Source organism: Talpa europaea (genome assembly GCF_964194135.1).
Source record: "Talpa europaea genome assembly, chromosome: 2".
NCBI classification, from domain to species: domain Eukaryota; kingdom Metazoa; phylum Chordata; class Mammalia; order Eulipotyphla; family Talpidae; genus Talpa; species Talpa europaea.
The window spans coordinates 139,384,417-139,403,013 of record NC_140068.1 but is presented as its reverse complement, the minus strand read 5'-3'; the positions used below and the strand labels follow the sequence as shown (position 1 = coordinate 139,403,013).

Below are 18,597 nucleotides of genomic sequence, written 5' to 3'. Positions count from 1 at the left end.
GGGACTGGCCAAGGGCGAAATTCACGTAAGAGGCAGATTCTCCACTGGATAATTTAATCGAAAAGTTTTTGAAAGACTGAAAATTGTCGAATTACACACTGGTCATTTCAAGATTTGCTGTAGCGTTCATCATGCTCTGAAACTTGCCTGAGTGCAGTAGCGGTGATATATTTATTAGATTTAGGCTTTATTTCTAACTATTTCAATCTCGGATGCCTTTAAATTTATTTTATTTTATTTTTTATAGAGGCATGCTTTATTTATTTGTTTGTTTGTTTGTTTATACATGCACTGGGTACAGTCAGAAGCGCGGGAGGGTGAGAGAATTCACCAGAGCGGGGAGCAGAGCAGGCAGAGGGGCCGAGGTACACTGCTGAGGGGAGCAGCGGGCGGCAGGAGAGATCTGCGTGCCATGTGGGACCCTCCTCAGGTGGCCAGGGAGCAACCGGGGATCGAACCGGCGCTGCAGAGGCCGCGGGCAGCTTCGCAACCCAGCGCTCAACCGCTGCGCCACCGGGGAGGCCCAATCTCGGATGCCTTTAAACGTTATGATTCAGGGTCGTCCTCGTGAACACTTATTTTTTCCTTGTGGCTTCAGTTGAACTTTCCCTGCCCCCTCTGCTTACTGTGTGTGCTTAAAAACTTAGCTGGACTTTGTTTCTGCTCTGTTGCTGCCTGGCTGGTTTAACATCCTGTGGGAGCAGGGGCTATTCTGCTCAGCCCAACTTCACAGCGTCCACAGCAGGTACATTTCCCGGTCCTGCCCTCACCCCCCCAGCACTCCCCCACTCCCGGCCCCCATTGGTCCCAATCCCAAGAAAGAAGGGGTTCTCTGTAAGCCCTGCAACTGCTCACCTGTCCTTTTGAGCACTTCCTGTATCTTCACCCCTTCTCCCACCTGTGTGGAATGTTGGGGCACACGTTTTGCTGAGTAGAGAGCATAGAATTGACTGTTAAGAATTTATACTTGGGGTTAAGCAACGCACTAAGAAGCAATGTGCAGCCTCTGCAGCATGAGTTCCGTCCACGGCAGGCCAGGGAACTACCCACATGGCGCAGCAGACCTCTCCTATCTTACCTGCTGCTCCCCTCAGCAGTGTATTTCAGTCTGTGTGCCTGTTCCACTCCCCACTCTGTCTCTGGTGAATCCTCTCACCCCCCACATCTCTGGCCTGTATCCCAGCTCTTGTATGCATAATAAATAAATCTTAAAAAAAAAAAACTTAAAAAAAAAAGAATTTATACTTTGTTAATAGGTGAATGCTAAGGCTGTTCTGGACCTTGGGGCACAATTGACTTAAATTCTTTCTGTGCATTTCACTCCCTTAGTCTCTATCTCATGCTTATTTCTAACTGTGCTTTTCAAGCAGATAGAAGAATTTTGCTTCTGGCAAAATTTGCACCTGCTTTTATCTGTATTTGAGTTGCTCCAAATACCATGTTGGATTGTCATTGGAAAATTGCTCCAGTTGTCCTCTGCTGTTTTCTGGGAATCATCTTGGCAACCTCAAACCATTTGCAGCCAGCTTGGGGGGAGCAGCAGGGCAAGTTTAGAGAAGATATTTAGAGAGGAACACAGCATTTGGTTGTGCAAGGACTGAACAGTGACAAACCAGTCTGCCTGTTTGCAGTCCTGTGCAGGTCACCTGTTCCCAGGCATTCCCGCTGCACATGAGTGGAACAGCAATGAGAGCCAGTCAGGTGGACTTTGAAAATGCAATGAATCAGGTGAAGCTTTTAAAGAAAGATCCAGGAAATGAAGTGAAGCTAAAACTCTATGCACTCTATAAGCAGGTAAGTGTCTGAGGCCTAGTAGAATTTAAAGACCTTTTGAGCAGATGGCTTCTCAAATAGTTATGCTGGGTGCTTAAAATCCGACTTGAATATTTTTAGGTTTGTGTTGCTGCCTTTCCTCTGAAGTGTCTCCAGGAGCATTTCGGTACATTAGACTTTGAAATACACTTGTCTCCCCTTTCTCAAAAGTGCCTTCTGCCACTTCTTCAGGAGCTGTGTGACACAGCTGTGTATTTATCATGTCAGTGCTACTTCACTATGTGTGTTATTGTGGGTTTTGTGTGTTACTTGGTATGACAGGTAGGAATAGTCTGTTCATGCCCAGAAATGTTTCTGTATAAATGAAAGGTAATTATCTTTTTGCTTTATACCATTTTGGCTTATGAAAGTTTTCAGAGGAACACCACTTTTGGATAAAAGGGGAAACCTGTACTGCTAAGACAAAAAAGTAATCCCCCAGAATCACTCCAGAGTAAAAGATTTAAAAGATATCCCAACCAAATATGTAGAACTTGCTGAGTGCTGATTAGAATAAATGGAGACTTTTTCAGACAATTGGGGAAATTTGGACATGAAATATTGGATCCCAAGGAGGAGTTAGTGCTGACAGTGTCATGTTTTCATAAGAAAATGTTGATTTTTCTTACAATGCGTACTAAATATGCGTACTAATTTTTCTTACAATGCGCACCAAACTAGAATGGTGTTTGGGAATCACTAAGATAATTGAACAAAAAAAGAAGAGGATGGGTGAAGCAACAATGGCCAAAAAAAAAAAAAAAGTTGTTAATCATGGCTGATGAGTACGGAAAATCCTTTATATTAGTCTGCTTTTGGTATGTCTGAAAATTTTTTATAACAAAAATTTTAAAACTTAAATTTTAAACTTCCAACGTCCATAAATTTCCCTTGTGAAGTCAGTTCTTCTGGGCTCCTGTGTGCTTTCTCTCTATTCCTCTGATTGGTATGAGTCTCTTACTTTCGTGTGGGTGTGGAAAGAGTTAAGAATTTAACTTTGCCCATAAAAAAGGCCTGACCTTTGCTCTGATCTCTAGGCCCCTGAACTACCAAGTGCCATAGAAGTGTTATTGTTTACCCAAGTAGTCTGGTGGTGTGATTTAGAGTGGGACTGGCGCAGCAGAGTCACAGGGTGACCTGGGGTGGGGCCTCTCGCTTCCACAATCAGTCATACCTGCAGGATGGAGCCCCTGATGAACACCGCGGCTTGAGTGAGCTCCCCCAGTGGACCCATCCTGTGTGTGTGTTCAGTCAGTTCTGAGGATATGGGTTGTCCTGACTGATGGAGGGGATAGTAGGGGGTACTTCCCCAGACTCCCCAGCATGTGTCTCCTCCTCACTGATGTTAAGTTGTATCCTTTTCCCACTAAACCTTAACTACTATGAGTGTAATAGTGCCCAGGGTGCCCTGCAAGTCATTCTAGCAGATTATTGAACCTGAGGATGGGCTCAGGAGTCCCCACCTTTGCACCTGGCATCAGAAGTAGGGGAAATCTTGGGCCTTCCCTGATGGCGCAAGCAGTTAAGCGCCGCACCGTGAAGCTGTCCGCAGCCTCTGCAGCGCAGGTTCAATCCCTGGCCAGCCAGGGAGAAACCCACATGGTGCAGCAGACCTTTCCTGCCTCGCCCACTGCTCCCCTCAGCAGTGTGTTTCATCATTCTGCCTGTTCTGTTCCCTGCTCTGTCTCTGGTGAATCCTCTCACCCTCCCGCATATCTGGCCTTTACCCCGGTACTTGTATAAAAAAAAAAATCTTAAAAAAAAATTTTTTTTGAATAGGGTCATTAAAAGTGGAGGGTTCTTTTTATTTTTTTTTATTTTTTATTTTTTTTAAGATTTATTTATCTATGCATACAAGAGCTAGGGCACAGTTCAGAGGTGTGGGTGGGGAGGTGAGAGGATTCACCAGAGACAGAGTGGGAAACAGAACAGGCAGATTGACCAAAATACACCGCTGAGGGGAGGAGGGGTGAGTCAGGAGAGGTCTGCTGTGCCATGTGGGTTGCTCCCCGGCTGGCCAGTAATCGAACTCATGCTGCAGTGACTGCGGATTGCTTCATAGATTGCATCTTAACCCTTGCGCCACCAGGGAGGCTCTAAGTGGAGTTTTAAATTGCCATTTCTGAAAAGCAGCCGAGTAGGATATTTTATTCATCTCAAAACACTCAGTCTACCCGAAACAAACAAAATTTAGGTGCTTTTTGCTTTCTGCTTGCATGTCCTTCAGTTATATTTTTGAAGGGCCAGTGGCTCTGACCCTCCCTACGACTGCTTCCCAGCAACAGTTTTGTTACTCCATTACTGAAAATTCCCCACTGAATGAGTGGGGCTGTTTTAAACCTTTGACTGGGCTTTCAGCATTTATTGTGAGTTTCCAAATGTTTCTTGAATATTTCAATTGTGTATGAAATATGTGATCACCCATAGAAAACTTCTGAACTAAGTACTTCTGAAAGTACTTGTTACCTTGCTCCTATTTGACTTGCTGTTCTCCTAAAATGAGTCAGGTGCTTCTCCTTGTCAAGCCATTCTAAATGGAGAGCTCCGGGATTTTGACTTTCCCCAAAACACTTCTCTTGCTTCATTTTCACATTCAGGCAGTAAAAAATATAGGGACTGATAGCCAATAGCACATTTTGTCTCCAGGCTTTTTTCCAGTTGTTTGTGCATGTTTTGGCAGTAACCTCAGAGAGGAAAGTTCACATCAATTTTTGTACCTTGTCCAAGTATTTGGTGAAGGGCAGACATGGTCATCTAGTTGTGCATTTATTTATGGTTCCTTTTTGCATGAGTATCTGACCACAGCCACCCCTCTCCTTTCCACAGGCCACGGAAGGCCCTTGTAATGTGCCCAAGCCTGGTATGTTGGACTTTGTCAATAAGGCCAAATGGGATGCATGGAATGGCCTTGGCAGCCTGCCCAAGGTAAGTCTGCTTGTTACCTTGCTCCTATTTGACTTGCTGTTCTCCTAAAATGAGTTAGGTGCTTCTCCTTGTCAAGCCATTATAGACGGAGAGGTCCGGGATCTTGACATACCTCTATTGAACCAGAACGGCCATTCTTTCTTCATTGCAAGATGCTATGTATCAGCCTCGTAAGTTTCTCAAATACCTATTTGCTGACCATGGGCTGAAACTAGTTGTCATCTTCTCTTTAGGAAACTGCCAGGCAGAACTATGTGGATTTGGTGTCCAATTTGAGCTCATCTGAGTCCTCTAGCCAGGTAAAACCTGGCGCGGAGAGTAAGCAAGGGGCATATGAATCCCTGGTGGTAACCTCTGAGGACGGCATCACAAAGATAATGTTGAATCGGCCGGCCAAGAAGAACGCTATCAGCACCAAGGTTTGGGCTTTCATTGTTTAGAAGATGTGAGCCAGAGGGGCTGTGGCTTTCCTGATGAGGGAAGCACAAATAAAAGAATATAAATGAGGCATACATAAGAACACATTTAGATAGAGGTGCGTTCCCAGCCTCCCACCTCCGAGCATGCCTGGGCCCTGGTCCCCAAAGTATCTTCACATGGTTTATACTTGAGAATGACTCTGTTCTCCTTGCATGGAGCTTTATTTTGTATAAGTAGAAGTAGAAAGAAGTGCATCTTAAAGAGATCAGAGATTAAACAGAGCAGAGCTGTTTCACAAGGACAACTGTAGACTTTGGCTCTGTCATTGAACGAGAACAATAATAAAAAATAACCACTTCAGCTCTTACCCCCTGCAAAAAAATTATAGGGAATTAAGTGGATGCTTGGTGCTGAACTGGGAGCAAAATTTGAGAGAAACCCGCTTCCATTGGATCTGTTATCTACATTATAGCAGAAAGTGCATCTAACTTACAATAGCCTTAAGGCAGTTGGACACGTGCCACTTAATAAATAAAGCAGTTGATGCTCAAAATTTTATTTTCATTTTCCCACATTGAAATCTCAGTAAGGTAGAAATCACACCAGTTTTACATGCACTAGGAGTTATAGTGGCCACACAACCAAGATTTTCAGAGATGTTGCTGATTTAAAATACTGCCCTTGGATACCATCACCGTGTCCTGGAAATTCCCGCCTTTTAGCTCAGGTCATGAATACCTCCCAGCCTGCCTGGGCACCTAGGCTCTCTCTCTTAAGGTCCCAACTGAACCATTGTTTCATGGGACACTGTCACTGATCACCTCTCATTCACTTTCTTTGGATAAGTCTCAGCGCCTCCTCTGAGCTTCCTGCTACTTTGTACTTGCCACTTATTTTAGAGCTTCCCCTCTATGAATGCCAAGAGCTCAGTGCCTCTTTGGTTTACTCTTGGGTAAAAGTGGGTATGTTCCCCCATCAGAACACGTAGTAGGGACACAGCACACTCCAACTAATTGAAAAAGAGTGAAAATCTGCTCGGGTGGCATAGCAACCCTTCTGGTGGTGTCAACACAAGCAGCCCAGATGTTTGGCACTTAGCAGAGAATGGGCTCCCAGGCTGTCACGCAGTGGGTCTGCCAGGTGGTGGTGGCCACATTCAGAGCCTGTCCTGTTCCTCTCTTCCTCCCCGCAGATGTATCAGGAAATTATGCTTGCACTTCAGGCCGCTGGCAAGGATGACTCAGCCTTAACTGTGTTAACAGGTAAGACATTTTCTTGGACCATTTAATGAAATATCTGTCTTGGGGGGCTCCCTGCTTGATAGGAAGTTGAGTAAAAAGCTCTAAATCTTTGCCAGGACTGAAGTACTCTTTATTCTTAAATATGTAGCAAATATGATAGACACAGGATTGACACCTTTATCGTCTAAAAAGCAGATACAAATTGGTGAGAAAAGTACTAAATCAGTGGTACATATCTGAAAGGTATTTAATATTATATGATGTTGCTTAAAAAAACAAGTATAGGACTTCCCTTGTGGTGCAAGGGGTTAAGACACAGGACTACGAAGCTATCCACAGCCACTTCAGCACTGAGTTGGATTCCCGGCCAGGGAGCTACCCACATGGTGCAGTAGACCTCTCCTGTTTCCCCCGCTGCTCCCCTCAGCAGTGTATTTCAGTAGATCTGCCTGTTCTACTCCCTACTCTTGTCTTTGGTGAATCCTTTCACCCCTGACACCTCTGGCCTGTACCCCAGTTCTTGTATGCATAAATAAATAAATCTTTTTTAAAAAATGGAGAACTAGGTGCCTAGGTGCAGAGGGTGATGTGATCACACAGATCTGAAGAGCAGTCAAGCTGTCCCCCTAAATAAAATACAGTACTGTAAACCCAAAAAAAGTTTCTAAGATCTGTTAGATACAGTGGTGAATAAAAATGAATTGACAATTTACATGAGAAAGTCCAGGTAGAAGACAATTTAAAAAAAATGCATTTTTTAAATCATTAAAAAATGATTAATAATCACAGATATATTGATGAGATTCTATTAGAATGATGAGATTCTATTTTGTACTCTAAACTTGCAAAGTTTTTAATTATAACCAATTTTGACAAGGTTAACGTAGAAGTGTCTCATATCTTGCTGATAGCAGTATAAACAGCTATTAGAAGTGTAACTAGGGCCTCCCTGGTGGCGCAAGAGGTTAAGCACAGCACTATGAAGTTATCTGGAAGCCTCTGCAGCACGAGTTTGATCCCTAGCCAGCCAGGGAGCAAGCCATATGGCACAGAAGACATTTCTGACTTGCCCACTGCTCTCCTCAGCAGTGATTTTCAGCCAGTCTGCCTGTTCTGCTCTCTACTCTATCTCTGGTGAATCCGCTCACCTCCCCACACCTATGGCCTGTACCCCAGTTCTTGTATGCATAAATAAATCAATCTTTAAAAATAAAGAAGTGTAACTAGGTAAGGAATGGGGCATTTTGCAGTATATAAAATGTTCATATCTTTTGGTACAGGAATCCTACTTCTGGGAATTTTTTTGGGAAGATTATCTAAGAAAAGGGGAGTTGTTAGGCAGGTTTTTGCAGCATTACATATAGTTGTGAAGACATTCTAACATTGCCATGATAGAATAATAAAACAAATCATAGACTATCCACTTTATTATATAGTGCACAAGTATTAAAAATTGTAATTGTAAAAACCAACAATATTGAAAATGTTTAATATATATTTTTTAACTCTAAAAAATTTATTAGTATTATGGTTATAACTGGAAAATATTGTGGATAGCTATGGACCTAGGTTGATGAGAACATGAAAAATGAAAGTCATTGGATTTGGAAGGGATGCCGTGTGTGGTGGTTAAGGCTAAGGCTTAGGACTCAGATCAACTTGAGTTAAAATCCTGACTTCATTTCTTATTAACCGTGAGCAACCTCTGCTTCCCATATGGACAGGACAGTGCTTACTAATCCCATTGAATGGTTGGGAGGATGACATGATGTAGTGCAGGTGAGAGGCAGGGCGGGTACTTGATGGATGTCAGCTTTTACTCTTGGCATTTCCCAATTTTCTCCTTGTAATCAGTTTCTAGTTTCATACCATCGTGGTCAAAAAAGATACTTGCTATGACTTCAGTCTTCTTTAATTTATTAAGACTTGTTTTGTGACCTAAGGTATGACCCATCCTGGAGAATGTGCTATGCATACTTGAGAAGATTGTATATTCTATTGCTTTCAGATGGAATGTTCTGGATATAGAACATTAAGTCTACCTGGTCTAATGTATTGCTTAAGGCCAATGTTTTCATATTGATTTGCTGTCTAGATGTTCTACCCATTGACCACGAATGGTATATTCAAGTCCCTCACTGTTATTTCTCCTTTTAGGTCTATTAATGTATACTTTATATACTTAGACGCTCCTATGTTGAATGAATATTTACAAATGTTTGTCTCTTGTGGATTGACCCCTTTACCATCCAGTACCCTACTTTGTCTCTTATTACAGACTTTGTTTTAAAGTCTATTTTTTCTGAAATAACTAGAGCTATCCCAGTTTGGGTTTTTTGTTTTTGTTTTTTTTTTGGGGGGGGCTTTCATTTACATGGAATATCTTTTTTCAATCCTTCACTTTCACTCTTTACATCTGAAGCAAATATGTTATAGGCAGCATATAGGATGATCTTGGTTTTTATCCACTGAGTCTCTCTCTCTGTCTTTTGATTGGATAATTTAGTCCATTCACATTCAGAGTAATTATGTATAGTGTGTACTTACGGCCATTTTATTACTTGTTTTCTGGCTGTTTTTTAAACTCCATACTAACTTTATAAATGATTAATCCACTTTACTATATTTTTACAGTGAGATTTATTCTTTCTTGTTACTAATTAGCACCTTTTCTATTCAGTTTAAAGAAGTCCCTTTATCATTTCTTCTTAGGCTGGTTTAGCGATGATGAACTTCTTTAACTTTTGCTTCTCTGGAAAAGTCTATCCTTCAATTCCAAAGCTTACTTTCTCACAACAACCCTTTGAGGTATTTACAATGATCAAAACCCATTAAACTAAGTTTAAAAAGTGGCCAGCTTATTGTATGTAAATAAATACTTTAAAGCAACACACCTTCGGTGGCTCTTAGAATGAAACTAACAGCTCAACAAAATCCCACCATCTGTCCTGCCCGTGCTCAGTCTACAGCTTGTCCCCCTGACTTTTTCTGCTTGGATGCAGTGACACTTCTTTCAGCCCATCACAGACACCAGCACCTGTGTGCATGCTCTTCCCTCTGTGAGAACCTTCTTCCCAGCCCTCTTTTTCTAGCTCACCTTACCTGCCCTGCAGATCTCATTTCAGTTGTACCCTCCTTGGGAAGAAGCTCTGATTAAAACACCTTTCATTCTCATATTATCACAGACCTGTCTTGGATCACTGTTGCATTTATTTGTGTGTTTTTAGATCAATGTCAAGCACATTTGTCAGCCTGTAAATGAGGGCAGGAACTATACGTTTTTCCAGTGCTTGCCATAGAGCCTGGCACATAGCAAATATTCAGTAATCATAGAGGGAATATACATTCACCTGTTCCATTGATATTATTTACAGGAAATGGTGATTATTACAGTAGTGGAAATGATCTGAGTAACTTCACCGACATTCCCCCTGGTGGAGTAGAACAGAAAGCTAAAGATAGTGCCATTTTACTGAGGTAAGTGGGACATTGTTCTGATACCAGAGGGCTCTTCCCTAGTCATCAAAGTGGTGTTGAGTTGAGCAAAAGTGAAATAAAAAGGTCTATGGGGCCGCCCTGGTGGCTCAAGGGGTTAAGCCTCAGCACTTTGAAGCTATCCGTAGTACAAGTTCTATCCCCAGCCAGGGAGGTGACCCACCCATGGAGCAGCAGACCTCTCCTGTCTCCCCACTGCTCCCCTCAGCAGTGTATTTCAGTGGATCTGCCTGTTCTGATCCCCACTCTGTCTCTGGTGAATCCTCTCACCCCCACAACTCTAGCCTGTACCCCAGCTCTTCTGTGCATAAATAAATAAAATAAATCTTTTAAATAAATAAAATACTTCTATGGCAGTGTAATAGGGGTGAATTTGGACAGTGTGTTTCTCCAAACTGCATCAGTAGGTGGACACTCACTGTATTACTTTAATTTCTTTTACCTGCTCCTCTGCGTAAGATGTAAATGGAAGGCTAAGAGGAGACTGTAGGGTAAGAAAATCCTCTCCTGTTGAGGCGGAGGAGGTCAGCAAAGTCTCAAAGTCTTGGAATAGGAAATGAATCATTAACACTTATATTTAAGGGGGCAGGTGGAGCAGCCGGGGGGTGGGAGGGTGTGCAGACACCCCAGCCAAGACCAGAGTGCATTATTTCTACTTGCCTGCTCAGCCATGTGTGCTTTTTTATTTCCATTTCTGCAGGGACTTTGTAAGCTGCTTTATAGATTTTCCTAAGCCTCTGATTGCCGTGGTCAATGGGCCAGCAGTGGGAATCTCCGTCACTCTTCTTGGGTTATTTGATATTGTGTATGCATCTGACAGGGTAAGTCAGCCCCCCCCAAAATTATCAAGTTGTGCAAGTGAAAGTGAGATCTTGTGAGTTCTCCTTTGCAATTCTTTGTTTCCTTTACTACTGTAAATGGATTACCTATGGCTTATGTTACAATGGGTAAATTTAAATTTTTCCCAAAGAATTTGTCTAACTAATTTGACTCATTTTATATTTTCTTCATTATTAGCTTGATTTTCCTAAACACCAATATGGTTCAAACTTTGTCCTAAGTCTTTTGGGTCTATAGTCTCAGCAGATGATACACCATTTATTCAGTTTTCACATTAAAATAGTCAGGAGACCTTGAAATCTTGTTATCAGGAGGAAAAATAGCATCTTTGCTGGTGCAGTTGATTGTTTGATACTTTTTATCAAGTAAATGAATTCTAGCTTTGAAAATTTTAGAATGAAGTTAGCTACTCTCAGTCCTTCCTTTGCAGATAAGAAAACTGAACGTCAGAGAGCTTATTTGCACAACTCAGTTCACCCTGGTGTTCACCACTGAGAGAGATAGAGTGTAGTTATTATTCTTTTTTTTTTTTTAATATTTATTTTTATTTATTTATACAAGCACTGGGTACAGTCCGAAGCGCGGGAGGGTGAGAGAATTCACCAGAGCCAGAGCGGGGAGCAGAGCAGGCAGAAGGACCGAAGTACACTGCTGAGGGGAGCAGCGGGCGGCAGGAGAGGTCTGCGTGCCATGTGGGACCCTCCTCCCGTGGCCGGGGAGCAGCCGGGGATCAAACCGGCGCTGCAGAGGCTGCGGGCAGCTTCGCAACCCCGCGCTCAACCGCTGCACCACCGGGGAGGCCCTGTAGTTATTATTCTTAATGGAGTAGTAACAGATGTCATAGTAGAAAATAAAATCTTGAGAAATAAGGAAAAGTTAAAAATCACTCCTTAGATCACCACTCAGAGAAGACCAGGCTTACCACTGGGTTAACTGTCTTACCACTTAGAGATAACAAGCTAACCACTAGTGATTTAACTTTTCTAATTTAACCAACCCCTGGCTAGTCGGACCCTAAGGCAATTTCTGATCTTTGTCTTTAAAAGCAAAGATGTGCTGACCATTTCTCTTAAACCCTTTGTACCCTGGAACTTTTACTGTAGAGCTAATAGCCACCTCTAGGGTTATCAGATTTTTCAGTAGTGGTAAAGTTTGATGATCTACAAGTTTGTGACAAACACTTGCATTTTACAACTGAAGAGAATCCTGATTTTGTTCAGAGGTATTTCCCTACTGATAGGATCATATTCGAGGGTTCTTGACTTGCTGGTTCATCTTGTACTGGATTTCATTTCACCAGGTTGAGCATGTTGGTAGATCTAATTCTTATTAATAATTTCCCCCTAAAAAAAAATAAAAATGTCCCCCTAAAGGAAAAAAAGAGATCCTAGGGGCTAGTCGTCATAGGTGGATGTGTCAACAGAAAAGCAGAATTCATTCGTCTTTGGTCACTTTCTGTTAGTAAAATGACCACTTAATTCACCTGCTTTGATAGGGTTGGGGCAGGGGTCAGTCCTGTTCTTTAGTACCTGGAGGGCAAATATACTTGAATTTTGCCCTGATTCTCCCACTGATTTCAAAATGACTATCATATATATCCTCTGTAAGATTTCTAGGACTTCCATCTTAGGATACAAACTGGAACTGAAATTGAAATTAGTATATATAAATACTTCGTGTGTGTGTGTGTGTGTGTGTAATTTAAATGCTAGGAGATTTATTTTATTTTTTAAAGATTTATTTATTCATGCATATAAGAACCGGGGTACAGGCCAGATGTGTGGTAGGGTGAACACAGTGCTGTGCTCAACCGCCTGTGCCACCAGAGAGGCCCAATGCTAGGAGATTTAGCCCAAAGTAAAAATGTTTGACACACAGCAACCACTGCTAACAACTCACCCAAGAGACTTAAACCAAGTTTCAGTATAAAATCAGGCAAAGATAAAGATAGGAGAACCTCTGAGGGGGCATTTATTTCATAGGCTCAATTAAATCCTAAAGGATTTATCTGACTCCATGAATAAATACCGTATTATATGTGGGTTAACATCGATTCCATATAACCATGGTATTCTTTCCAATTAGCAATGGTAAATGGTACCTATTAGCTTCTCTGTCAGCATATGGTACATTTCTTCTATCAGTTAAGGAAAACATGGAAATCAAAAATGTCTATTTGAGTGCTCACGATACACTAGGTGCTCTGTTGATGCACACTGTGTAGAGACTTCCTGCACCCAGGAGTAGCCGGTTCTCACCCCGACACTACAGATGAGGACACTGGCACAGATTTAAGGCACTCCCAGAGTCACTGTGGTCTGATGCCAGAGTCTGATCCTCTGCCCTGGGCCTGACCACCAGCTGGATGCCCGTTCGCAGTAACATTTATAAGGACGTTAGATGCTGCCCTTGTCAGCTTGGTCTGTACCTGTTTGTGGCCCCTTGGCCTTGGTTGGTGTTTTTTGTCATTAGTTTTTCTTTTTTAGTTTCTTGCTTTCAGTCTTTAGGTCATGACTTCTCAGCATTTTATCTTGGGAAGAAAAGAAGAGACGTGACATTATAACTTTTTACATTTTTATTCTTTTGATTTATATGGCGCATACATTGCCTATTTATATTTTCTAGCAAGTAATTCATTTTAAAAGAACATCCTGTGTGGTTATAGAAAATGAAGCCAAGGTGTTTACATATTGGTGATTATAAATTAATTCCCTTTCATAAGAACTTTTCATTTTTCAAGGAATTCAGAAATATTTCTTAAATCTAGAAAAACACCAAAATTAATTCTTTTAAAAAAAGATTATTTATTTATGCATATAAGAGATGGGGTGCAGGCCAGAGGTGTGGAGAGTGAAGTGGGGGTGAAAGGATTCACCAGAGACAGAATGGGGAGCAGAACAGGCGGGTCTACTGAAATACACTGCTGAAGGGTGCTGCAGACAGGACAGCCGATGAAGTTCTTTGCCATTAACGAAGACTAGGAGTCTAAATGAATTTGCAGTGGGGGGAGGCTTGGGAGAGCCATCAAGAGCAGCTCTGCCTTTCACTCTTCCAGCCCAAGCTTTTATTCAAGATAGGAACAAAGGAACAAGAAAATAACACACAATTGGGTTTTTGCTTCTACAGATGAATAAGTTACTGCTGAAAACAAGTTTTTCTAGTTAGTAGGGAACATGTGCACAAGCCACTACGTCCTCAGAAAACAGGAGTCACTTCTGTTTGCAGAACTTCTAACATCCTAGAACTCCATGTGCAGAGTAAACAGGTATTCTCAGAAGACTCCGGCTCTCTTTAGGGTGACGGGCTGCCAACAGTAGGGAGCAGCGGGCAAGACAGGAGAGGTCTGCTGTTCCATGTGGGATCAAACTCGTGGTATAGTGGCTGCCGATAGCTTCATAGGGCTGAGACTTAACCCCTTGCACCACACACCAAAATTAATTCTAAATAAACAATATGGAATTAGATTCTAGTAAAGTTACCCCAAAAAAATCCCTGGACCGAAATCCCTGGACTAATGACAGATTGTAGAAACCATTTTTCAACTCATGCAATAACAGCTTATCTCTCTGATGTGTTCTTTAATGTTTCACTAAACAGCAGTAGATTGGCAACTTAATATAAAAATTAGAAATGCTGAGGAATAAGTAGCCCACAGAAAATAAAGCACAAATAACTCTTAAAAACACAATTAAGAAAATGATTTGTAACCAGAATATATAAAGAATACCTACAACTCAATAATAAAAAGACAACTAATCTAACTTAGAGATAGTGGGTAAAGTATTCTGACAGTTGGGCCTCCCTGGTGGTGCAGACGATTGAGCCCAGCACAGTGAAGCTGTCTGCAGCCTCTGCAGCGCGGGTTCAATCCCACCAGCCAGCGAGAATCCCACATGGCACGGCAGACCTCTCCTGTCTCTCCTGCTGCTCTCCTCGGCAGTGTATTTCATCAGTCTGCCTGTTCTGTTCCCTGCACTGTCTCTGGTGAATCCTCTCACCCTCCCGTGCATCTGGCCTGTACCCCGGTTCTTGTATAAATAAAAAAAAAATTTAAAAAGAAGTCTTCTGACAGTTACTTCACCAATAAGCAGATAGCTAATAAGTATATATGAAAAGATGCTCATCATCATTAATCACTAGGGAAATACAAATTAAAACCACAGTGAGACAGGGCCTCCCTGGTGGTGCAGCAGTTGAGTGCTGGGTTGCGAAGCTGCCCGCAGCCTCTGCGGCACCGGTTCGATCCCCGGCTGCTCCCCGGCCACCGGAGGAGGGTCCCACAGGGTGCGCAGACCTCTCCTGCCGCCCGCTGCTCCCCTCAGCAGTGTACTTCGGTCCTTCTGCCTGCTCTGCTCCCCGCCCTGGCTCTGGTGAATTCTCTCACCCTCCCGCGCTTCGGACTGTACCCAGTGCTTGTATAAATAAATAAAAACAAATAAATCTTAAAAAAAAAATACATAATTAAAAAAAAAAAACCACAGTGAGACACCACTACAAAGCTAGTAGAATGATTCATGTGGTTAACAAGACTGATAAAAGAAAGGTTTAGTGAGCATGAGCAACCAGTGGACTCATGCACTATGGTAGGAACATTAAATGGCACACCACTCTGGAAAAGTTTGGCAGCTTCTTGTAAAGTTAAGTCATACATTTACCATATAACCCAGCATTTCCACTCCTAGACAAAAATTTACCCATGAGAATTAACAACCCTATTCATAGTAACCAGAATATTGGAAATAATACCCATGTCTTCAACTGGTCAATGAATAGACAAATTGGGCCTCCCTGGTGATACAAGGGATTAAGTCGCAGCATTATGAAGCAGTCTGCAGCCACTGCAGCACGAGTTCGATTCCCGGCCAGGGAGCTATGCACATGGTGCAGCAGACCTCTCCTGTCTCGCCAGCTGCTCCCCTTAGCAGTGTATTTTAGTCGATGTGCCTATTCTGCTCCCACTCTGTCTTCGGCGAATCTTCTCACCCTCCACACCTCTGGCCTGCACCCCAGATTTTCTATGCAAAAATTTTAAAAAAATAAATAATGACATATCCATGCAATGGAATCTGAACCAAAAATAAGGGCTATGTACAACTATGTGCCAAGACATGGGGACCCTCAAACACTGTGTGCAAAGGACTGATGCTAATGATGTATAATTCCACTTATAGGATGTTCTGGAAGGTATCTCTAGAGCTAGAAACAGATCAGTGGTGGCTTGGGGTTGAGAAGAATGGACTGTGTGCAGAGGAGCTCAAGAAAACTCTATGGGGTGATGGGCACAGTCTCTATCTAATTATGGTGGTGGCTATATACTGTATGCACATGTTAAAAGAGTGGATTTTGTGTGTGTATAATACCAAAGTAATCCTGATCTCTTTTTTTAAATAAGTTTTCCAATTCAGTATAATGAGGCTATAGACAGATAGTGACTTTTTAAATCACCTACAGAAAGATGATCTTCTTTTCTATTTTTTCTCCAAACAGGCAACCTTTCATACTCCATTCAGTCACCTGGGCCAGACTCCAGAAGGATGCTCCTCCTACACGTTCCCAAAGATTATGGGCTCAGCCAAGGTAACTTTTGAAGCTTAAAAATGTTAGCAATTCATGTCCCATTCCAAAGGTAAATCCCGTAACAGATGAGAGATACGAATTTTTTGGTCCCCAACTCTAGGAGGCACGCTGTGGGCCTGGTAGGAGGGGTGAGGAACTGCCCTCCAGGCTGGCTGCCCTCTCCATACCCCTTTGCAAACAGCCTTGGCCTGTGCTGTGTGGCATCCACCAAAGGATTGGGGCTGCCTCCCTTGGTCCCCTGGGCTCAGAGCCCCACGCTAATTGCATTATGGGTGAGCAGCTTTCAATGTAAGTGACATCACAGTGCCTTACTGTGCAAGTCGTGGAAGTGCCAGCGATGTGGGTCCTCCGGGGAAGTCACTGCCACCAGCACCCCTAGTCACAGGGTTCTTTACATGATCCTGTAGCATCCACTGCTTGAGGCCCTAGGGCCTCACATCCCAAAGGGAGGGAGGTGAGTACTGAGCCCATTTTCATTACTCTAAGGTTTTTGTTGCAAATATATGTATTTTTCAGTCCCATTATTCTGTCACAGCCCCTGACCACATTTTAACTGAAAGTTAAGGTAGAACCAACTCTAAGGCATTTACCTCTGAAGTCGTCTGCTTTTCTGGAAGAAAAATTGCAGATATAGAGAAGGATGTCTACCTGGTGGCCTCAGTTTTGTGAGAAGCTGAATATTAGTCTGCTCTTTCCTTGTGTCCAGTAGAAATAATATGAGTTACTTGTGTAGGTAAAGAAAACTGTCAGAACTACACCTCTGATTTTAGAATTCTCAGGGAAGAGAATTTTGAAAGATAGGGTTTGTCAAGGTTACCTGGCGTTGGTTGCAAAGCCATGATTTTTCTTTTTGTTCTTTTTTCCTTTGTAAGTACTATAGCATATAACACAGAAACCACAGCCACCATGGCCCATCCAGTCAGCATCCACTTTAACATTTCTGCCCTGGGCTCCTTGCTCTTTCCTGTCCAGCGACACACAGAGAAGCAGCCCCTGAAGAACCTTCTGGGGAGCCTGAATGCACGGCCTCAGCATATTGTTTGCAAATCCTTGCTAATATTGAGGTCACTAGTTTCTCCTTAGGGGGAAATACTGCAGTCTCAAGCTCATAAGTCAACGGCCCTCTGTCTGGTGGAATAAGTTGATTCAGAAGTTAACTGGACCTTGAGTGAAGTTAATATATTCATCTTGCCTCTCCTTGCAGGCAGCAGAGATGCTTATTTTTGGGAAGAAGATCACAGCAGGCGAAGCATGTGCTCAGGGCCTCGTGACTCAGGTTTTCCCTGACAGCACTTTCCAGAAAGAAGTTTGGACCAGGCTCAAGGCCTTTTCAAAACTTCCCCCAAACGTTAGTATTCATTTTCATTTTACTTTGTAGGAACCGTGGAAGTAATTTATTTGCCTTAAGACACTAAATAATTAAAAAAAAAAAAAAAAGTCATGGCATATCTTAGTTGGCTTTAAGCACATCTGAATTTGAGGTTAAAAATAACCAAAATAATGTTAGAAATTCTGATTTTCAAAAAACATATCAAATGGGTATTTCATGTCTCTGATAATTTTCTTGGGGGGTAAATTTGAGAAGGATGGTAAGTGGCATGTGCCAAACACTTTTATTCCTGAATCCAGATGAGAAGCCAGATGGGTTGCCATTCAGATTCTCGCCGTCCAGCACTTTGGTTTTCATATGGGATAGCCAGGGACTGATACTCTTATATTCTTGCTGCTCAGCCTGTGGTCCTAGACCCAGAAGCTTTAACACCGATCTGGGGCTTTTTGAAAATGTGTCATCCCAAGCCCTGCCCCACATCTGCTGAGTGATTTGCGTGCTGAGTGATTAATGTTTGAGACTCACTGCCTCATCTTACACATATATCTTAAGGTTTCCAAAAGCCTAAGAGAACAACAGGGAACCAGGAACCAGAAGGAGAGAATCACCCCACTCCTCTTAGAGGAACTTTCAACCTCACTGTGGTTTTGATCTTTCAGGCCCTGAGAATTTCAAAAGAGATCATTCGAAAGAACGAGAAAGAAAAGCTACATGCTACTAACGCTGATGAATGCAACATCCTGCAGGACAGATGGTTATCAGATGAATGCATGAACGCGGTCATGGGCTTCTTATCTAAAAAAGCAAAGCTGTGATACAGCCCGCTGCATTCGAGCATTTCAGAGGGAGGGATGTGATACATCCATGATTTTGGATTTCCAACACTTGAATTAAATAAATTCACTGTGCCTTTTTTTCAGTGTTAAAGTGTCATGTACAATGATTATTTTTCATATG

The 18,597-nt window shown here is 42.5% G+C and overlaps 1 protein-coding gene across 1 annotated transcript; it reads left to right on the top strand.

Annotated features, from left to right (window-relative positions):
• Positions 1 to 1,656: 1,656 nt before the first annotated feature.
• ECI2 (enoyl-CoA delta isomerase 2) lies at positions 1,657 to 18,596 on the top strand. Its single transcript, XM_084228085.1, has 9 exons — positions 1,657 to 1,794; positions 4,639 to 4,737; positions 4,971 to 5,156; positions 6,350 to 6,419; positions 9,773 to 9,875; positions 10,594 to 10,714; positions 16,221 to 16,310; positions 17,515 to 17,658; positions 18,300 to 18,596. Exons 1-9 carry the CDS (start codon positions 1,672 to 1,674, stop codon positions 18,453 to 18,455), a joined length of 1,092 nt encoding a protein of 363 aa, XP_084084211.1. The 5' UTR covers positions 1,657 to 1,671; the 3' UTR covers positions 18,456 to 18,596.
• The last annotated feature ends 1 nt before the right edge of the window (position 18,597 follows it).